This window comes from Sebastes fasciatus, chromosome 13, assembly GCF_043250625.1.
Source record: "Sebastes fasciatus isolate fSebFas1 chromosome 13, fSebFas1.pri, whole genome shotgun sequence".
Taxonomy (NCBI): domain Eukaryota; kingdom Metazoa; phylum Chordata; class Actinopteri; order Perciformes; family Sebastidae; genus Sebastes; species Sebastes fasciatus.
Genome location: NC_133807.1, coordinates 32,735,041 through 32,757,231, shown reverse-complemented (window position 1 = coordinate 32,757,231; position 22,191 = coordinate 32,735,041). Strand labels below are relative to the sequence as shown.

Sequence of the window (22,191 nt, the reverse complement as noted above, 5' to 3'; positions counted from 1 at the left end):
TAATACACACAACTTTACATTCTTATAAATAGATACTGATTCTGAAACAGTTGTGCATACAGAAATGGATAAATAAATATGTAGTTTTAGATGGTTAATAAATAGTTGACTATAATACATACACAGTGGGCTATGTTTTAGTTAATAAATAGTTGACTCTATAATACATACACAGTAGGCTACGGAATAATAATTTCTCTGATTCTTCTCTGATATGTAAATAGTTTGTTTAAGCTTTTCTCTCACTCTTTCTGGATTAGGGTGTTCCTATAGCTTGTAAATATGTAAATAGTTCGTTTGATATTCTCCCTCCCTTTGTAGATTTTATTTTATTTGTATTAACTTTTTTACTTGATTTCTCCTTCACTGCAACGGACACAACCACTAAGCTTTATGAAAATGAGTGCGCGATGGTGTCGCAAGTATGTAAATGGCTACCTGGATACATCAAAGAGCAGTACAGTAGATGAGTAGCATCTCGCATCCTACATCAAGAATTCCTGATATCTAGCGGAGGCTTACATTTTTTTAGAAAGGTTTTCAAATATCAGTTGGAAATGCCAATACCATACAAAAACAATAAAGCGGTAAGTGGCCACTTGATAATTCGTCAAATGGTCAATTTGGTATTCAGCCTAAAGCTTTTTGCATTGTGTTTCAGGTCCAATGATTTCCGACCAGCGCTGGATGGTAAGCATCGAGGGTCAGGTGGTGTGTGAAGGGGCATTGTCTGCGTTGGGGCTTGCTGTTGTCTTCACATCCTACTACAACTTCAACCTCCAATATCAGGATCACGCTGCCTGGACACTTGAATTCATACAGAAGTAAGTTTGAATTCCATATAGTCATTTGTGTCAGATGTTTGGGCCTTACAGCTATCCTTGTATCTATCTATGTGTGATAGACATACGATCAGAGAGTAGGGTATGGAGAGTTCATTCCAAAATAAGCTTAAATGATCACTTGGATGTTTGGGTGTGTATGTGTGGTTCTAAAATATATACAAGAAACATAACAGTATTAGCCTTCAATAATATCATTTCATATATAAATTAATAACCCATTGTTATTAGTCTTGAATAATTAAATTAAATAGATAATTATCAAAGAGTCATCAAGTTACCAAAAAAACTCAATGTTATATTCATATTCCAAAAGTGTGACTCATAAAACATCAGGCAAGTAAGCTATATTAGCAAGAAGTATTTCACCATGTCCACGTGTATCTACTCTAATATGCATTGCAAACATAAAGCATGAAAAAGAACGATTTGGGGACTTATAATAAATCAGGTATTATTTATACTAACAATATTTAGCGGTCTAATTTTAGGTAAGAGGTGGTTTGATTCACATTTGTGTCTTTTTGTTTTACCTTGCTATGCCTTGTAGAAGCTGTGTCAGGATCAACCCAGAGAGAGGGACAAAGGCACGACAGGGAAAGGTGACCAGCAAGAAGAGCGGGAAAATGGTTCATAAGAAAGGGACATCCCTGAATCCTCATGTTTGCACCCTCCTGCGGAAGCTCATGGATTTCGAGTGGGACTTTGTGTGAGTTTAACAATCACATCCCTGACTCTGTAGAGACAAACCCTCCATATCTCACTCAATTACTGAAAATCCCTTTATGTCTGTGTCTCACTTATTCACAATGTTATTTTTTATTTAATTTTGCTTAAAATGTTCAACCTGGCATTATTTATACGTTTAATAATTGACCATATTGAGCCAGCACACAGTATTGTTCAACAGTATTGTTCTGTCTAGTGAACCCCCGCAGTGTAACGGGGGAGGCTATTTCATTTTGAAACAGAAAAGTTACAGTATTTACTCAGTCCACAAAGTACAAATGTTTTAAGCCCGTCACTTACTCAGATACACTCACACATGAATTCATTCATTCACAACAGTATTTTTATTTGTAATGGCTATTTTTGTATTTTTGAATTTTATTCTATTTACAATGTTCAACCTGGCATTATTTCTACGTTTAATATTGAAGATGTTTAGCCAGCACGCAGTATTGTTCAATAGGATGGTTCTGTCTAGTGAACCCCCTCAGTGTAACAGGGGAGGCTATTTAATTTTGAAACAGAAAGGTTATGGTATTTACTCAGTCCATGGACTCAGATATTCATACACAGTCAAATATACACCCTCACTCAGTCAGTCAGATACACACACACACACACACACACACACACACACTGTGTCTCTTACTCACTCACAACTCATCACACCATTTTTATTTGTAAGAGCTTGAGTATTTGAATGTTTTATTTGGATGTTATTTTCTGTCAAACTCAGGTTATTATAATAAACAAGAATAATATGAATATGCCATGTTGTTGTGTTTATTGTTCAAAATTGTTATTTTTCATTTGCTTGTTAGTTTTTATAGATGCTTAAAATACTGTAATTTGTGGAATTATTACAGGAAATTATTGGACATTTTGATTACAACAAGTTACTGTATTTCTCTGATACAGTAGAGATACTGTAAATTGTACAGTATCTTGCTGGTGAAACTGCAACCAATAAATTACTGTATTTGGAATTATTACAGCAAGTTACTGTATGCTTTGATTACAGTAAGCTGCTGTATTCCTTTGATACAGTACAGATACTGTAAATTGTACAGTAACTTACTGGCGAAACTGCTGCCAGTATTTTACTGTAATTTCTGAAATATTACAGCAAATTACTGTATGCTTTGATTACAGTAAGCTGCTGTATTCTTTGATACAGTACAGATACTGTAAATTTTACAGTAAAATACTGGCAGCAGTTTCTCCTGTAAGTTACTGTAATTTTACAGGAAAAAGTTTTACAGTGTACTATCTTATTCAATCCCAGGTGACAGAGGACGAGAGGTGAGGTATATAGACAGGTCACCAGTCAATCACAGGACTCATTCACAGTCTTATCAAGCCTGATCTAGTCGTATCCTCCCTGTGAGGAGGAGTCAATGCAAAACTCAGATGTCTTCCACCTCTACTTATCTGACTGCAGAGAGGAGGACAGAGGACAGTGGACACACCGTTTAACATGATGGACTATAGGACAGGACTGCTGCTTTTAACCATCTGCTGCTGGACAGGTCAACATTTACACTGATGTTTAGTTGACATAGTTTTTATTTGTGTAACTGACATATTTCTCATGATGTATTTTTATATCTTGACAGGTGTTGATGGTCAGACTCTGACAGAATCTGAACCAGTGATTAAAAGACCTGGAGAATCCCACAGACTGACCTGTACAGCCTCTGGATTCACACTCAGCAGCTACGCTATGAGCTGGATCAGACAGGCTCCTGGAAAAGGACTGGAATGGATCGCTTATATAGGCACATCTAGTACTCCTATCCATTACTCCCAGTCAGTCCAGGGGAGATTCACCATCTCCAGAGATGACTCCAGCAGTAAAGTCTATCTACAGATGAACAGTCTGAAGACCGAGGACACAGCAGTGTATTACTGTGCCAGAGACACACAGTGAGAGACGATAATAGGAGAGTCATACAAAAACTACTTCCTCTATTTACCACCACCACTGGGAACACTCTGTTATCTCAGCATCACTTTATTTTTGTAATATTGTTGATTAAATTCTCTGTATTAGTGTGGTGAAACTGGGTCCACATGTCTTAAAAAATACATGCATGAAGATCATTAAAAAAAACATAAAACGTAAATACATAAAATCCACAAAATCTGAAATCAACACATTTTACAGTGATAAAAAAGGAGCATTTATATATTTAGAAAGTTAACCATTATCTTCAGTCCATCCTAAACTAGATACGTTTTTAAAAGTTGATTATCTCAAAGAAACCTATGAATAATGTTTTCCTCAAAGACACCAGGACTCTGATGGACTTCTAACCTTTAACCTAAATGACATCAATCACACCTGAGATGATCAGTCAGTCGGACTTTTATGGTTCTGACTAGTTTACAGATGTTTGAGTTCTTGTATGTTGATGCTGAGAAAAGATGAAAAATAACTAATTGATTCTTTTGATGCAAAGCATTATAGAAAGAATATATACATATATATATATATATATATATGTATATATATATATATATAGTATTTAAAGTATAAGTAAGCACTGTGGAGTAAAATGTACGTAAAGTAAAAGTGTGTAAGTATTATCATCTAAATGTAGTTCTAGTTCTGAAAGTAAAAGTATAGATGTGTCAGTAAAATGTTTCTTTAGTTTTTTGTCACATTTTTTATGTGAATTGTTCATAAAATGTGTTGACTGTTACAAAGAGTGACTTATAAATGAACTATGAACTACCATAGTTTTCATGTATTTGAAGGAGTTAGTTTCAGTTCCTGAGCAGCTGTTTTCCTCTAGAGGCTCAGAGTTTCTTCAAACATCTGAAACCATTAAAAGTCTTTTATGCAAAAACATGAAAACCAGCAATGTCACACTGAAGCTTTTATACTATTTACAGAATAATAATAAGAAAAAGAAAAAGAAACAGAAAAAGAAAAAGAAGAAGGAGAAGGAGAAGGAGAAGGAGAAGAAGAAGAAGAAGAAGAAGAAGAAGAAGAAGAAGAAGAAGAAGTATACGAAGGAGAAGAAGAAGAAGAAGAAGAAGAAGAAGAATTTAGTGTATATACTGTATGTAGAGGTGGACATCATCAGCGTATCATTTCGCATGAGCATGATTTCTGCTTCTCTGAAGGAAATATGGGATCTTAATATAAAGCACTTTAGACTAATTCAGCTGAAACATGTCAGATAAGCCTTAAACACAGAGGACAGATGGATGTTAAATTAACTTTCACATTCCAAACATCCGTCCATCCGTTAGCTACTAGCTTATTCAATCCCAGGTGACAGAGGACGAGAGGTGAGGTATATAGACAGGTCACCAGTCAATCACAGGACTCATTCACAGCCTTATCAAGTCTGATCTAGTCGTATCCTCCCTGTGAGGAGGAGTCAATGCAAAACTCAGATGTCTTCCACCTCTACTTATCTGACTGCAGAGAGGAGGACAGAGGACAGTGGACACACAGTTTAACATGATGGACTATAGGACAGGACTACTGCTTTTAACCATCTGCTGCTGGACAGGTCAACATTTACACTGATGTTGAGTTGACATAGTTCTGATTTGTGTCACCAGCTTATTTTACTTGATGTTTTTTTTTTTAAATCTTGACAGGTGTTGATGGTCAGACTCTGACAGAATCTGAACCAGTGATTAAAAGACCTGGAGAATCCCACAGACTGACCTGTACAGCCTCTGGATTCACATTCAGCAGCTCCTATATGGCCTGGGTTAGACAGGCTCCTGGAAAAGGACTGGAGTGGATCGCTTGGAATGATCCTGGTGGCAGCACCCAATATTACTCCCAGTCAGTTCAGGGCCGGTTCACCGTCTCCAGAGACAACAACAGACAGCAGCTGTATCTGCAGATGAACAGTCTGAGGACTGAGGACTCTGCTGTTTATTATTGTGCTCGAGAGCCACAGTGACTGGAGTTGGTTGAGCAGCTGTACAAAATCCTACAGGACTCATTCTGACTGGTCTGGTTGAGGAAAAGCATGAAGTATTTTTTGCATATTTTATATATATATATTTTTTAATGTTTTACATGATACAGTTTGCTTTATATATATATATTTATAAATAATAAATTAATCTTTGTCCTAACATTATGCACACTGTTAAAAACTTCCCATAACTGATAACAGCATTTAACTTTATTCTTTACAAAGTGAATTTATTTTAATCCTACCTATATTACGTATGGAGGTTAATACTTTATTTAGAAAGTTTTTTCATCTTTAAGAACGTATAATAATATAGACATTATATAATTACTGTTGTGTTTAATCTGTCTAACAGATGTGGAGAGTAAAATGAATCATGAATCTGATAACTGTTTGAAAAAATATACATAGTACACACATAATACAATATATTTTAAGCAATAAAAGTTAAAAGCTGAGTTATTAGTTCATTTGGATAAACTTTAGTCAGCTGATATCATCAGTATGTAAATCAGCCTCCTTGTGTGTTGCCTCATAAAGAAGTGAAGAAGGTGACGGCAAAAATATGTAAACAATAACAATAAATAATAATTTCAAAGTGATTTCAGTGAAATCATTTAATCAGCATGCAGAGTGGAAGAAGATTGAGATCAACTAACAGGTTGGATCTCCACTCTAAAGAGGACCTCCCCCCCCTCTCTCTCAGCACAGAGTGACAGAATCCAACATCCACAGAGTTCAGACTGTTGAACAGACGTCATCAACAAAACAACAATGTCCAGTCTTTCTCCATGCTGAGACTGGAAACTGACAGTCCCTCTTTCAACCCTCCAGAGGACAGTCTAGGACTGACTGAGTTTGACTCATTGACTCATACTGATCATGTGATAAAGCTTGTGCAGTAGAAGGAACATCAAGAAAGAACAGAGGTGATTTGATTGGTCTGATCTGACATTAACACAACTACTGATGATGCTCTATTTGCCCAAATCAAACCACAGTTCCTATTTTCACCTGATCTAATGATGGAAACCATTGATCCATGTAGAAATGGGTCTACATATATTAAATGACCCTCTTTAGTTGCTTCATTGTGACTTTTATTAATATATTACCACTCATATTTATCCACTAATTATAATAAAAGATCCAACTCTGATCAGCTGAGTCCTCCCTGAGAGGAGGAGTCAATGCAAAACTCAGATGTCTTCCACCTCTACTTATCTGACTGCAGAGAGGAGGACAGAGGACAGTGGACACACAGTTTAACATGATGGACTATAGGACAGGACTGCTGCTTTTAACCATCTGCTGCTGGACAGGTCAACATTTACACTGATGTTGAGTTGACATAGTTCAGATTTGTGTAACTGACATATTTCTCATGATGTATTTTTATATCTTGACAGGTGTTGATGGTCAGACTCTGACAGAATCTGAACCAGTGATTAAAAGACCTGGAGAATCCCACAGACTGACCTGTACAGCCTCTGGATTCAATCTCATTAGCTACGATATGCACTGGGTCAGACAGGCTCATGGAAAAGGACTGGAGTGGATCGCATGGAGTGATGATGGTAGTGGCAGCAGTAAATCCTACTCTCAGTCAGTTCAGGGCCGGTTCACCGTCTCCAGAGACAACAACAGACAGCAGCTGTATCTGCAGATGAACAGTCTGAGGACTGAAGACTCTGCTGTGTATTATTGTGCTCGAGAGCCACAGTGACTGGAGTTGGTTGAGCAGCTGTACAAAATCCTATAGGACTCATTCTGACTGGACTGATAGACAACAACCATGAAGAGTTTTTTTTCACAACAATTAGCCTATAATTTATTTTTATATTGAATTTTTCACAACTTGTTTTATATTAACAATAAATTAATACCTGCATTATACATATTCCTGAAAACACATTAAAAACACAATAAAGATCAGTTGTTCATGAAAGGGATAAAAACAGCATCTGGTTTCTGAAATTAAACTTCTACAAATTCAAAATGTATTACAAATGAAGACACAATAATATCTGTAAATGATGTGGAATCTAAAGAGAATCATAAATATGAGAGTGAAAATTATTTTATAAAATCACTAAAATCAGATCTTAACTGAGCTGAACTACAGCTACAGCTCACTACCTTATATGGAGTTTTAATATGTGATGAAATTATAATATTAGCAGTCAAAGGATCGTTGTTGTGTTTAAACTGCAGAGAAACGTTTACACTGTAAAAAAAATCCTCTTTTCTCAAGCAATTTGACTTTTTTTCCTGTATTTCAAAATGACAAAACAAAATCATGTAAAAATTACAATAATTAAATGTTTATTGAAATGTATCATGTTTTTTAACAAAAAAAATCGGTATAAATGGAATACATTAAATATCTGTTTTTTTAAAGGCTTTTGAATGCTAATTTTAACAAAACTAACCGTGAAAATAAAATATTCTTTACTCATAAAAGTAGCAGGATTTTATGTAATTTTACAAAAACAAAATACTTTTGTTATGCTGCTTTCAAATACACAAAAAACACTGTAATTAATCTATTTAAAAGTGTATAAGTGCAAGAAAATATATCCCTATACATAAACTGTAAAAACACAGTTATTGACTGTGAGTCAGTTAAAAACGTCATTTTAACAGATTTTGACTTCCTCTTTATCGTTACATTAGTATAAATTTAAATTGTTAAATAAGTGCATATCATGTTATAAAAAACGGTTTAAAATTATTGCACGGTGGTGCAGTGGTGCGGTGGTGCAGCGGTGGTGCAGTGGTTAGCACTGGCGCCTCACAGCTAGAGGGTTGCAGGTTCGAATCCGGCTTGGGACCCTTCTGTGTGGAGTTTGCATGTTCTCCCCGTGTTAGCGTGGGTTTTCTCCGGGTACTCCGGTTTCCTCCCACAGTCCAAAGACATGCAGGTTAGGTTAATTGTGGACTCTAAATTGCCCGTAGGTGTGAATGTGAGCGTGAATGGTTGTCTGTCTCTATGTGTAAGCCCTGCGATGGACTGGCGACCTGTCCAGGGTGTACCCTGCCTTCGCCCAATGTCGGCTGGGATCGGCTCCAGCCCCCCCGCGACCCCTAACGGGATAAGCGGTTGCAGATGGATGGATGGTTTAAAATTATAAAGTTACATTTTAAAAAGTTATTAACTGTGTTTTACGCTTCCTTACATTTATATATGACTTGTGAATCAAGCATTAATTACCCATCACTACGTTCCCCTTTACACAGAAGAAAAGGTTTCACAGTCCGTCCGTGCAACACGGATCGGAGTAAATGCTAATCAGTCCTGTAAAGCGTGACGTGAATGTTATACCTAAATAAGTAATTCCTGATCCGTCCCATGTCCTGTCCAATGGTAAAATGAATGAGGTCAACAGCCTATAGACATGGAGAGGATGTTGACAGGTTGGTACAATAAAGTTTTCTGTATCTGAATGTAATAAGAAAATGTTCATGTTCACATTAAGAATAATGATCCTAATCTAAATAAACAAGAATGTACATCATGTTTTAATATCAGATTGTTGTCAGCAGAATAGATTTATGCATCAATAGATAAAAGGAAAATTAACGGTTGTTTAATTTCTGTAAATGATGAGACATATTTCTAAATGTTCCTATTTAGCGTGCAATGACATTGAAATATGAGATGTGAAGCAGAGGTGATTTCCAGGCATGTTTTCACTCTGCAGATATAAAAACAGTGAACAGACTCTTCTATTGGCTCCAGTTAGACCAACATTGATGCTTCATATATGTTTGATTCTATATATGCAAACTCAGTGAGCTTCAGCTATAAAACATCACATCAGGCTGTCAGAGGAGTTCACAGCACGTCAGCTTCAACATCAACCATGTTCTCTGGAGCTCTGCTGCTGCTGTTGGCAGCTGGATGTGAGTCTCTCTGGATCTGTCAACACTTCTTCTTTTACAGTACAACTTGATATTTTTGTGATAAAAAAACATGTTCTTGTTTTTTTAACAGGTGTGAAGGGTGAAACGTTGACTCAGCCAGCCTCTGTGACTGTGCAGCCAGGTCAACGTCTGACCATCACCTGTCAGGTCTCTTATTCTGTTAGCGGCTGGACAGCTTGGATCAGACAGCCTGCAGGGAAAGGACTGGAGTGGATCGGAATGAAATATACTGGAGGCTCACACTACAAAGATTCACTGAAAAACAAGTTCAGTATCGACTTAGACTCTTCCAGCAAGACAGTGACTCTAAACGGACAGAACGTGCAGCCTGAAGACTCTGCTGTGTATTACTGTGCCAGAGACACACACTGGTTAAAGTTACCAGAGAAGCTGTACAAAAACCTTAAAGAATGTATTCTTACAAAGACCAACAGGGGGCAGTAGGAGACCTAAAATATGATGTCAGTAAAGAGCAGTATAACAACGCCACTAGATGAGCTGCAGGTGATTTTGTGGTGTTTGACTTCCTGTTTGTTTTTTACCAACAATGTGATGCTGAATAACTGACTGAGTCTCAGTTTTATTGAGACTGTTGATGTCTAAATGTGGTTTTCTTTCCTCTGTGTTGGTTTGTAAAAGATAACAACATGACTTTTGAGTTTTGTTTGAAATAGTAATCACATTCACATCCTCTAACAGACTGTAGAACTGGGGAACAACTGGTGTCATTCAGCAATTACACATTTGAGTTATCAAAATCACATGTGGAGTTCCCCACATGTCCTTTCTCAGGCCTCTACATGATCCCACTACTTAGTTTATGGAAAACAACGAAATCTGAGATCAGCTGAGTCCTCCCTGTGAGGAGGAGTCAATGCAAAACTCAGATGTCTTCCACCTCTACTTATCTGACTGCAGAGAGGAGGACAGAGGACAGTGGACACACAGTTTAACATGATGGACTATAGGACAGGACTGCTGCTTTTAACCATCTGCTGCTGGACAGGTCAACATTTACACTGATGTTGAGTTGACATAGTTCTGATTTGTGTCAACAGCTTATTTCACTTGATGTTTTTTTATATCTTGACAGGTGTTGATGGTCAGACTCTGACAGAATCTGAACCAGTGACTAAAAGACCTGGAGAATCCCACAGACTGACCTGTACAGCCTCTGGGGTTGACATTACCCATGACCTGCAACTGAGACCAAGCTCTCTGACACTGGGCAGCACATTTCGCTCCAGAATGCCTTGATAGTCTTGAGATTTCATTGCACCCTGTACAGATTCAAGACACCCTGTGCCAGATGCAACAAAGCAGCCCCATAACATAACTGAGCCTCCTCCATGTTTCACATTAGGTACAGTGTTCTTTTCTTTGGATGCTTCATTTTTGCGTCTGTGAACATAGAGCTGATGTGACTTGCCAAAAAGCTCCAGTTTTGTCTCATCTGTCCAAAGGACATTCTCCCAGAAGCTTTGTGGCTTGTCAATATGCATTTTGGAAAATTCCAGTCTCGCTTTTTTATGATTTGGTGTCCTCCTCGGTTGTCTTCCATTAAGTCCACTTTGGCTCAAACAGTGACGGATGGTGCGATCTGACACTGATGTACCTTGACCTTGGAGTTCACCTCTAATCTCTTTGGAAGTTGTTCTGGGCTCTTTGGTTACCATTCGTATTATCCGTCTCTTCAATATGTCATCAATTTTCCTCTTGCGGCCACGTCCAGGGAGGTAGGCTACAGTCCCGTGGACCTTAAACTTCTGAATAATATGTGCAGCTGTAGTCACAGGAACGTCAAGCTGCTTGGAGATGGTCTTATAGCCTTTACCTTTAACATGAAGGTCTATAATGTTCTTTCTGATCTCCTAAGACAACTCTCTCCTTAGCTTTCTGTGGTCCATGTTCAGTGTGGTACACACCATGATACCAAACAGCACAGTGACTACTTTTCACCCTTTAAATAGGCAGACTGACTGATTACAAGTTTGAAGATACCTGTGATGCTATTTACAGGACACACCTTAGTTTAACATGTCCCTATGGTCACATTATTTTACATCTTTTCTAGGGGTACCATCATTTTTGTCCTGGCCAGTTTCATTGGTTTGTTTTTTGGAGTGGTTCTGTTGAACCGCGGTTCGGGAGCGGTGTCTGATTTTCATTGGTTCATTTTCAGTGCATTGTTGTTTGTTGTTGCCTTTGTCGGTTTCAGGTTGTTTCGGTGGCCGTTGTGGGTTTTTCTCTCTTTGGCGGAGCGTTGCCAACAACTTTGCCTGCGTCTGTATTGTGGCTGCTTCTCTCTCTCTCTCTCTCTCTCTCTCTCTCTCTCTCTCTCTCTCTCTCTCTCTCTCTCTCTCTCTCTCTCTCTCTCTCTCTCTCTCTCTCTCTCTCTCTCTCACTCTCTCTCTATCTATCTATCCCCCCAGCCGGTCTCGGCAGATGGCCGCCCGCCCTGCGCCCGGTTCTGCTCCAGGTTTCTTCCCAGTAATCGGGGAGTTTTTCCTGGCCACAGTGCGCTTGGTGGATCCTGTTGGGTCTCAAAACTATGGTGTACGGTCATAGACCTGCTCTATATATAAAGCGTCTTGAGATAACTTCTGTTGTGATTTGACGCTATACAAAAATAAATTGATTTGATGATTTGATTTGATTTGATTAGTATCTCTTGGATGAACTGGATCAGACAGGCTCCTGGAAAAGGACTGGAGTGGATTATTATTAGTCAGTTCAGGGCCGGTTCACCATCTCCAGAGACAACAACAGACAGCAGCTGTATCTGCAGATGAACAGTCTGAGGACTGAAGACTCTGCTGTTTATTACTGTGCCAGAGAGCCACAACAACACAAACCATCAGGAGACCTGAACAAAAAACTCCTCAGTGCCTGAACACTTGTAGCATGAAGCCACCAGAGGAGGAGCCCTCAGACCACTAATGATTTCAACACCAGCTCACTGTCACTCTGAAGACAGAAACAGACCTAAAACCCCCCTGAGACCGCCAGAGATCCCAACTGACTGTACTGTCTTTCAGAGGCTCTAGTAGGTTCAGTTTTAGGGTTAGAGTGAAGACACACATATCAGATGAAACTAGAAAACCTGAAGAATTCATTGGTACCACCAGTGTAGGAAGGAAATAAATAACGCTCCAAAGTTGGGCTAAATACAGACATGCCCACTTTATGATAATCACATGTAGTATAAATGTGTTATTGTTTCCTATTTTAAAATGGTGTATTTGAATGTTTCTGCATACTGGGGTCCCTAAACAGTCTTGAGTTACATAAATTGGCTATCACTGTAAAGCTGAGACTCTTGAAGATCCAATGAGTCCAACTGTATTCATGTGTGATGATGTTAGTCCCCATAGGAGACACATCATTGTAGTGAGACCATTTTTTTTTTTTTTAAACTTGACCTCACTGTATAAAATGACCTGTGGTGACCTCTAGGATAATCACAGCCTCATGAAACTTTACAGCCAAAAACTAGAGACCTAGAGTATTCAGAGGATGGATGGCTTTCACAGCTAGATTCACAATAAGGGGGTTTCTGAGCAGTTTACACAACACAAGTGCTCACCAGCCAATCGCCATAAAGTACAATTCTTGCAGAAATCTCCAAAATGTCAAAAGGTTTTGATCCCAGATCACAGCATGGCTTTTTCTATGGTGTTCCTCAAGGTCTTGGTGTCTTAATGTGGTATTTTGGAGGGATTATTGATAATTTATATCAATTCTCAGGGTGGAGAGAGTCGCCGTGATGACGGATTTAGTGTATATGTAGAGGTGGGCATCATCAGCGTAGAAGTTGAAGTGGGGGTCATGATGATGGATGATATCACATAGGGGGAGCGTGTAGAGGATGAATAGGAGAGGATCGAACTTAAAATATTTAAAGTAAAAGTATACACTGTGCAGTAAAATATACTTAAATGATTTAAAGTCAAAGTATGCATTGTGCAGTAAAATGTATTTAAAGTAAAAGTATGCATTGTGCAGTACAATGTTACTTAAAGTGCTTAAAGTAAAAGTATGCATTGTGCAGTAAAATGTACTTAAAGTAAAAGTATGCATTGTGAAGTAAAATGTACTTAAAGTATTTAAAGTAAAAGCATGCACTGTGCAGTAAAATATACTTAAAGTGCATGAAGTAAAAGTATGCACTGTTCAGTAAAATGTACTATGTATCACTCAAAATGTGTGAATAAATGCAGTTAGGAGTTAATAAATGTAAATATAATACATTCACTTATTAAAAGTTGACAGTAAAACAAAGTTAACAGTAGTTTTATTTCTGTAAATGAGACTTTTTCTAAATGTTTGTGAGCGTGTAATGACATTAAGATATGAGATGTGAAGCAGAGGTGATTTCCAGGCATGTTTTCACTCTGCAGATATAAAAACAGTGAACAGACTCTTCTATTGGCTCCAGTTAGACCAACATTGATGCTTCATATATGTTTGATTCTATATATGCAAACTCAGTGAGCTTCAGCTATAAAACATCACATCAGGCTGTCAGAGGAGTTCACAGCACGTCAGCTTCAACATCAACCATGTTCTCTGGAGCTCTGCTGCTGCTGTTGGCAGCTGGATGTGAGTCTCTCTGGATCTGTCAACACTTCTTCTTTTACAGTACAACTTGATATTTTTGTAATAAAACATGTTCTTGTTTTTTTAACAGGTGTGAAGGGTGAAACGTTGACTCAGCCAGCCTCTGTGACTGTGCAGCCAGGTCAACGTCTGACCATCACCTGTCAGGTCTCTTATTCTCTTGGCTACTGGACAGCTTGGATCAGACAGCCTGCAGGGAAAGGACTGGAGTGGATCGGAGTGAAAAATACTGGAGGCTCACACTACAAAGATTCACTGAAGAACAAGTTCAGTATCAGTTTAGACTCTTCCAGCAAGACAGTGACTCTAAACGGACAGAACGTGCAGCCTGAGGACTCTGCTGTGTATTACTGTGCCAGAGACACACAGTGAGAGACGATGATAGGAGAGTCATACAAAAACTACTTCCTCTATTTACCACCACCACTGGGAACACTCTGTTATCTCAGCATCACTTTATTCTTGTAATACTGTTGATTAAATTCTCTGTATTAGTGTGGTGGAACTGGGTCCACATGTCTTAATAAGTACATGCATGAAGATCATTAAAAAAAAGTAAATTTTGTTAACATTTTAAAACAGAAAGCTTCCATGTATTTTGCAGATTTTACACCATTTTCTTTTTTCATGAAAAATTCTGATATTAACACATTTTACAGCGGTAAAAAAAGGAGCATTTATATATTTAGAAAGTTAACTGGTTTACAACCAAGACGGCGACGGCCAAAAACCAAGATGGTGACGGTGAAAATGTCGAACTCGAGGCTTCAAAACCGTAGTCCACTAACCAATGGGTGACGTCATGGTGACTACGTCCACTTCTTATATTCAGTCTATGGTTGGGACAGTTTATCGTGACTCACAGCAACGCCTGCATTTATAAGAAGACAACCTTATTGTGATGAAAACTTTACAATATTCAGTTTTTAGACATTAACTCACTAACTTCCAGAGTTTTAAAACATATCTTTACATTAAATCAAATCAAAGCAGCGCTGCAAGTTTACTAAATTAACCATCTAGATGGTGACATTTAAGTCCATATAAGATCTTTCATAAAAATATGTGCTTTAAATAAAAACTGATTCCTCTCTGGTCACTAGAGAAGACACACTGTTTACACCTTCAACTGATTCAAATGACATTTAAAAGATGATTCAACAATATGCAAATGAAGGTGACTTCTAAAGAAGTGAGTGAGTGTCAGTGAGAGACAGAAGAGCTCCATCAGCTCAGCTTCAACATCAACCATGTTCTCTGGAGCTCTGATACTGCTGCTGGCAGCTGGATCCTGTGAGGAGCTTTCACTGGATTCACACTAATAAACACATTAGAAACACTGAATAGTCAGATGAATGATGGAGATAATGTTGATTTGTGTTTCCACAGGTGTGAACAGTATTGATCTCATCCAGCCAGACTCAATGGTTGTGCAGCCTGGACAGTCTTTGACCATCACCTGTCAGGTCTCTGGTTATTCTCTGACTGATAACAGCTATGCAACCGGTTGGATCAGACAGTGTGAAGGAAAACCAATGGACTGGATTTCCCATCAGTGGGGAACAAGTGGCCTTCGTGAAAATAATGCTCTGAAGAACAAGTTCAGCTACAGCAGAGACACTTCTGCTGGAACAATGACTCTAAACGGACAGAATGTGCAGCCTGAAGACACAGCTGTTTATTACTGTGCCAGACAGCCACAACAACACAAACCATCAGTAGACCTGAGCAAAAACCCCTCAGTGCCTGAACACTTGTAACATGAAGCCACTAGAGGAGGAGCCCTCAGACCACTAATGATTTCAACACCAGCTCACTGTCACACTGAAGACAGAAACAGACCTAAAACCCCCCTGAGACCGCCCGCGATCCCGACTGACTTTACTGTCTTTCAGAGGCTCTAGTGGGCTCAGGTTCAGGGTTAGAGTGAAGACACAGATATCAGATGAAACTAGAAAAACCTAAAAAATCCATTAGTACCAACCAATGTCATGCTACCATGTCAGGAAGGAAATTAATAACGTTCCAAAGGTGGGCTAAATACAGACATGCCCACTTTATGATAATCACATGTAGTATAAATGTGTTATTGTCTCCTATTCTAAAATGGTGTATTTGTATATTTCTGCATACTGGGGTCCCTAAACAGTGTTGAATTATATAACGTGGGTATCACTGTAGAGCTGAAACTCTTGTGGATCCAATGAGCCCAACTGTATTCATGTGTGATGATGTCAGTCCCCATAGGAGACATTTCATTGTAGTGAGACCATTTTTTTGTTTTTTAAACTTGACCTCACTGTATAAAATGACCTGTGGTGACCTCTAAGATAATAAAAACCTCATGAAACTTTACAGCCACAAACTAGAGACATAGAACATTCAGAGAATGGATGGCTTTCCCAGCTAGATTGACAATAAAGGGGTTTCTGAGCAGTTTACACAACACAAGTGCTCGCCAGCCAATCGCCAAAAAAAATGCAATTCTTGCAGAAATCTCCCAATTGTCAAAAGTTTTTGATCCCAAATCACAGCATGGCTTTTTTTATGGTGTTCCTCAAGGTCTTGGTGTCTTAATGTGGTATTTTGAAGGGATTATTTATCATTTTTATCAATTCTCAGGGTGGAGAGAGTCGGCGTGATGACGGATTTAGTGAATATGTAGAGGTGAACATCATCAGCGTAGAAGTTGAAGTGGGGGTCATGATGACGGATGATATTACAGAGGGGGAGCGTGTATAGGATGAACATGAGAGGACTGAACTTAAAATATTTAAAGTAAAAGTATACACTGTGCAGTATAATATACTTAAAGTGCTTAAAGTAAAAGTATGCACTGTGCAATAAATTATACTTAACGTATTTAAAATAAAAGTATGCATAGTACAGTTAAGTATATTTGAAGTATTTAAAGTAAAAGTATGCATTGTGCAGTAAAATGTACTTAAAGTAAAAGTATGCATTGTGCAGTAAAATGTACCTAAAGTGCTTAAAGTAAAAGTATGCATTGTGCAGTAAAAATGTACGTAAAGTAAAAGTATACATTGTGCAGTAAAATGTACTTAAAGTAAAAGTATACATTATGCAGTAAAATGTACCTAAAGTGCTTAAAGTAAAAGTATACATTGTGCAATAAAATGTACTTAAAGTAAAAGTATGCATTGTGCAGTAAAATGTACCTAAAGTGCTTAAAGTAAAAGTATGCATTGTGCAGTAAACATGTACGTAAAGTAAAAGTATATATTGTGCAGTAAAATGTACTTAAAGTAAAAGTATGCATTGTGCAGTTAAATATACATAAAGTAAAATTATGCATTGTGCAGTAAAATGTACTTAAAGTAAAATGATGCATTGTGCAGTAAAATGTATTAAATATCACTCAAAATGTGTGAATAAATGCAGTTAGTAGTTAATAACTGTAAATATAATACAGTCAGGTATTAAAAGTTGACAGTAAAACAAAGTTAACAGTAGTTTTATTTCTGTAAATGAGACTTTTTCTAAATGTTTGTGAGCGTGTAATGACATTAAAATATGAGATGTGAAGCAGAGGTGATTTCCAGGCATGTTTTCACTCTGCAGATATAAAAACAGTGAACAGACTCTTCTATTGGCTCCAGTTAGACCAACATTGATGCTTCATATATGTTTGATTCTATATATGCAAACTCAGTGAGCTTCAGCTATAAAACATCACATCAGGCTGTCAGAGGAGTTCACAGCACGTCAGCTTCAACATCAACCATGTTCTCTGGAGCTCTGCTGCTGCTGTTGGCAGCTGGATGTGAGTCTCTCTGGATCTGTCAACACTTCTTCTTTTACAGTACAACTTGGTATTTTTGTGATAAAACCTGTTCTTGTTTTTTTAACAGGTGTGAAGGGTGAAACGTTGACTCAGCCAGCCTCTGTGACTGTGCAGCCAGGTCAACGTCTGACCATCACCTGTCAGGTCTCTTATTCTCTTGGCTACTGGACAGCTTGGATCAGACAGCCTGCAGGGAAAGGACTGGAGTGGATCGGAATGAAACACACTTCAACTTCATACTACAAAGATTCACTGAAGAACAAGTTCAGTATCGACTTAGACTCTTCCAGCAAGACAGTGACTCTAAACGGACAGAACGTGCAGCCTGAAGACTCTGCTGTGTATTACTGTGCCAGAGACACACACTGGTTAAAGTTACCAGAGAAGCTGTACAAAAACCTTAAAGAATGTATTCTTACAAAGACCAACAGGGGGCAGTAGGAGACCTCAAATATGATGGCAGTAAAGAGCAGTATAACAACGCCACTAGATGAGCTGCAGGTGATTTTGTGGTGTTTGACTTCCTGTTTGTTTTTTACCAACAATGTGATGCTGAATAACTGACTGAGTCTCAGTTTTATTGAGACTGTTGATGTCTAAATGTGGTTTTCTTTCCTCTGTGTTGGTTTGTAAAAGATAACAACATGACTTTTGAGTTTTGTTTGAAATAGTAATCACTTTCACATCCTCTAACAGACTGTAGAACTGGGGAACAACTGGTGTCATTCAGCAATTACACATTTGAGTTATCAAAATCACATGTGGAGTTCCCCACATGTCCTTTCTCAGGCCTCTACATGCTCCCACTACTTAGTTTATGGAAAACAACGAAATCTGATAACAGCTGAGTCCTCCCTGTGAGGAAGAGTCAATGCAAAACTCAGATGTCTTCCACCTCTACTTATCTGACTGCAGAGAGGAGGACAGAGGACAGTGGACACACAGTTTAACATGATGGACTATAGGACAGGACTGCTGCTTTTAACCATCTGCTGCTGGACAGGTCAACATTTACACTGATGTTGAGTTGACATAGTTCTTATTTGTGTAACTGACATATTTCTCATGATGTATTTTTATATCTTGACAGGTGTTGATGGTCAGACTCTGACAGAATCTGAACCAGTGATTAAAAGACCTGGAGAATCCCACAGACTGACCTGTACAGCCTCTAGGGTTCACGTTAGTAACTACAATATGCACTGGGTCAGACAGGCTCCTGGAAAAGGACTGGAGTGAATCGCTTATATCAATAGTGGCAGTGGCAACACTAAATACTACTCTCAGTCAGTTCAGGGCCGGTTCACCATCTCCAGAGACAACAACAGACAGCAGGTGTATCTGCAGATGAACAGTCTGAGGACTGAAGACTCTGCTGTTTATTATTGTGCCAGACAGCTAGGCAGCCACAACAACACAAACCATCAGTCGACCAGAACAAAAACCCCTCAGTGCCTGAACACTTGTAACATGAAGCCACCAGAGGAGGAGCCCTCAGACCACTAATGATTTCAACACCAGCTCACTGTCACACTGAAGACAGAAACAGACCTAAAACCCCCCTGAGACCGCCCGCGATCCCGACTGACTTTACTGTCTTTCAGAGGATCTAGTAGGTTCAGTTTTAGGGTTAGAGTGAAGACACAGATATCAGATGAAACTAAAAAAACTAAAGAATCCATTGGTACCAACAATGTCATGCTACCATGTTGGGAAGGAAATAAATAACACTCCAAAGTTGGGCTAAATACAGACATGCCCACTTTATGATAATCACATGCAGTATAAATGTGTTATTGTCTCCTATTCTAAAATGGTGTGTTTGAATATTTCTCCATACTGGGGTCCCTAAACAGTCTTGAGTTACATAAATTGGGTATCACCATAAAGCTGAGACTCTTGTGGATCCAATGAGCCCAACTGTATTCATGTGTGATTATGTTAGTCCCCATAGGAGCCATTTCATTGACCTCACTTTATAAAATGACCTTTGGTGACCTCTAGGATAATCACAGCCTCATGAAACTTTACAGCCACAAACTAAAAACCTAGAACATTCAGAGGATGGATGGCTTTCCTAGCTAGATTGACAATAAGGGGGTTTCTGAGCAGTTTACACTACACACATGCTCGCCAGCCAATCGCCAAAAAAATACAATTCTTGCAGAAATCTCCAAAATGTCAAAAGGTTTTGATCCCAAATCACAGCATGGCTTTTTCTATGGTGTTCCTCAAGGTCTTGGTGTCTTAATGTGGTATTTTGAAGGGATTATTTATAATTTTTATCAATTCTCAGGGTGGAGAGAGTTGGCGTGATGACGGATTTATTGTATATGTAGAGGTGGACATCATCAGCGTAGAAGTTGAAGTGGGGGTCATGATGACGGATGATATTACAGAGGGGGAGCGTGTAGAGGATGAACAGGAGAGGACCAAGCACAAAGCCCTGAGGGACGCCTTGAGTAGCCGTGGTAAAGATGCAGTTAATGCTGATGAACTGTTGTCTGTTTGTGAGATATGAATGAAGCCAGGAGAGGGCAGTACAGGTGATGTTGGGAGAGGATTCAAGATGTCGATGAACTGGAGGAGACCTTAAGCATGATTTCTACTTCTCTGAAAGAAATATGGGAAATATGGGATCTTAATATAAAGCACTTTCGACTAATTCAGCTGAAACATGTCAGATAAGCCTTAAACACAGAGGACTGATGAATGTTAAATGAACTTCCACATTCCATCCATCCGTCCATCCATTAGCTACTAGCTTATTGAATTCAAGGTGACAGAGGACGAGAGGTGAGGTTTATAGACAGGTCAGCAGTCAATCACAGGACTCATTCACAGCCTTATCAAGCCTGATCTAGTCGTATCCTCCCTGTGAGGAGGAGTCAATGCAAAACTCAGATGTCTTCCACCTCTACTTATCTGACTGCAGAGAGGAGGACAGAGGACAGTGGACACACAGTTTAACATGATGGACTATAGGACAGGACTGCTGCTTTTAACCATCTGCTGCTGGACAGGTCAACATTTACACTGATGTTAAGTTGACATAGTTCTGATTTGTGTAACTGACATATTTCTCATGATGTATTTTTATATCTTGACAGGTGTTGATGGTCAGACTCTGACAGAATCTGAACCAGTGATTAAAAGACCTGGAGAATCCCACAGACTGACCTGTACAGCCTCTGGATTCACATTCAGTAGCTACGAGATGAGCTGGGTCAGACAGGCTCCTGGAAAAGGATTGGAGTGGATCGCTTATGCTGATACTGGCAGCGGCAAATACTACTCTCAGTCAGTTCAGGGCCGGTTCACCATCTCCAGAGACAACAACAGACAGCAGCTGTATCTGCAGATGAACAGTCTGAGGACTGAAGACTCTGCTGTTTATTATTGTGCTCGACAGCCACAGTGACTGGAGTTGGTTGAGCAGCTGTACAAAATCCTACAGGACTCATTCTGACCACAATCATGATGAACGTCTTCACTTGAAGTAGTCCCAGAAACTGATAGGATACAGTTACACTGAACACTTTGTGAGAACCAGTAATGTTTGATTAGAAACACATTTCTAAACAGAGATGTGAATGTAGAAATCATATCACTAAATAGGCATATTCTTGGTTATTCCATAACAGAGCTGCATTAAACACAGCAGCTGAACAATAAACAGCATTTGTGTAGTTAAATGTTTTTAGTTTTTTCTAATTGTCTAACCTGAGATTGAAGTCTTTACTTCTTTTAGTTTGCAGGAGTTTGGAGTGAAGTTAAACTATCAATATGCACAGAGTTCTGCAGGGACTGTGGATCGAGACAATAAATAGATGTTCAACTGTTCAACTTATCTACTGTTTTGTTTAGTCTTCTTCATTGTGATATCAAAAATATGTTTTATACGTTATTGACAATTGCTGCATGAAATTAATGTTAATAAACCTAATTTCCGTAAAATTATACCAAATGTTTTAGTAAAGAAAGCAGAAATTATGAATTATTTTGACTATTATCAGAGGAACATAATGTTGATGGATTATCACAGGCTGGTATGTGTCAAAGTTTAGTCAGAATATTGGTTTGAAACCACGGCAACAAAAAATGACACCTGTGACCACAGATGATATAAATTTGAATAAAACACCCAAAATTCAATCAAAGTAGTGGTCATTATATATTTTTTTGCAAAGATCATATTAGAGAACTATCCATGTTATTTTGGGGCAAATTAGATTAATGAAATCCATATTTATGATATAATGAAGTTTGAGCTGAACAAAAAGCCCTCAGTGCCTGAACACTTGTAACATGAAGCCAC

General features: G+C 38.5%; 2 gene segments (V, D, J or C); both read left to right on the top strand.

Moving 5' to 3' along the window:
- Window positions 1-14,440, top strand: part of LOC141781461 (Ig heavy chain V region XIG14-like) — a 65,354-nt gene extending 50,914 nt beyond the window's left edge. Inside the window, 1 exon segment of the V gene segment in view lies at window positions 14,139-14,440. Within this exon segment, the coding sequence occupies window positions 14,139-14,440 (302 nt within the window).
- Window positions 14,441-17,812: 3,372 nt separating this feature from the next.
- On the top strand, window positions 17,813-18,314 carry LOC141781459 (immunoglobulin heavy variable 4-38-2-like). The segment is given in 2 exon segments: window positions 17,813-17,852; window positions 17,941-18,314. Coding segments are annotated over 2 exon segments (414 nt in total).
- Window positions 18,315-22,191: the final 3,877 nt, after the last annotated feature.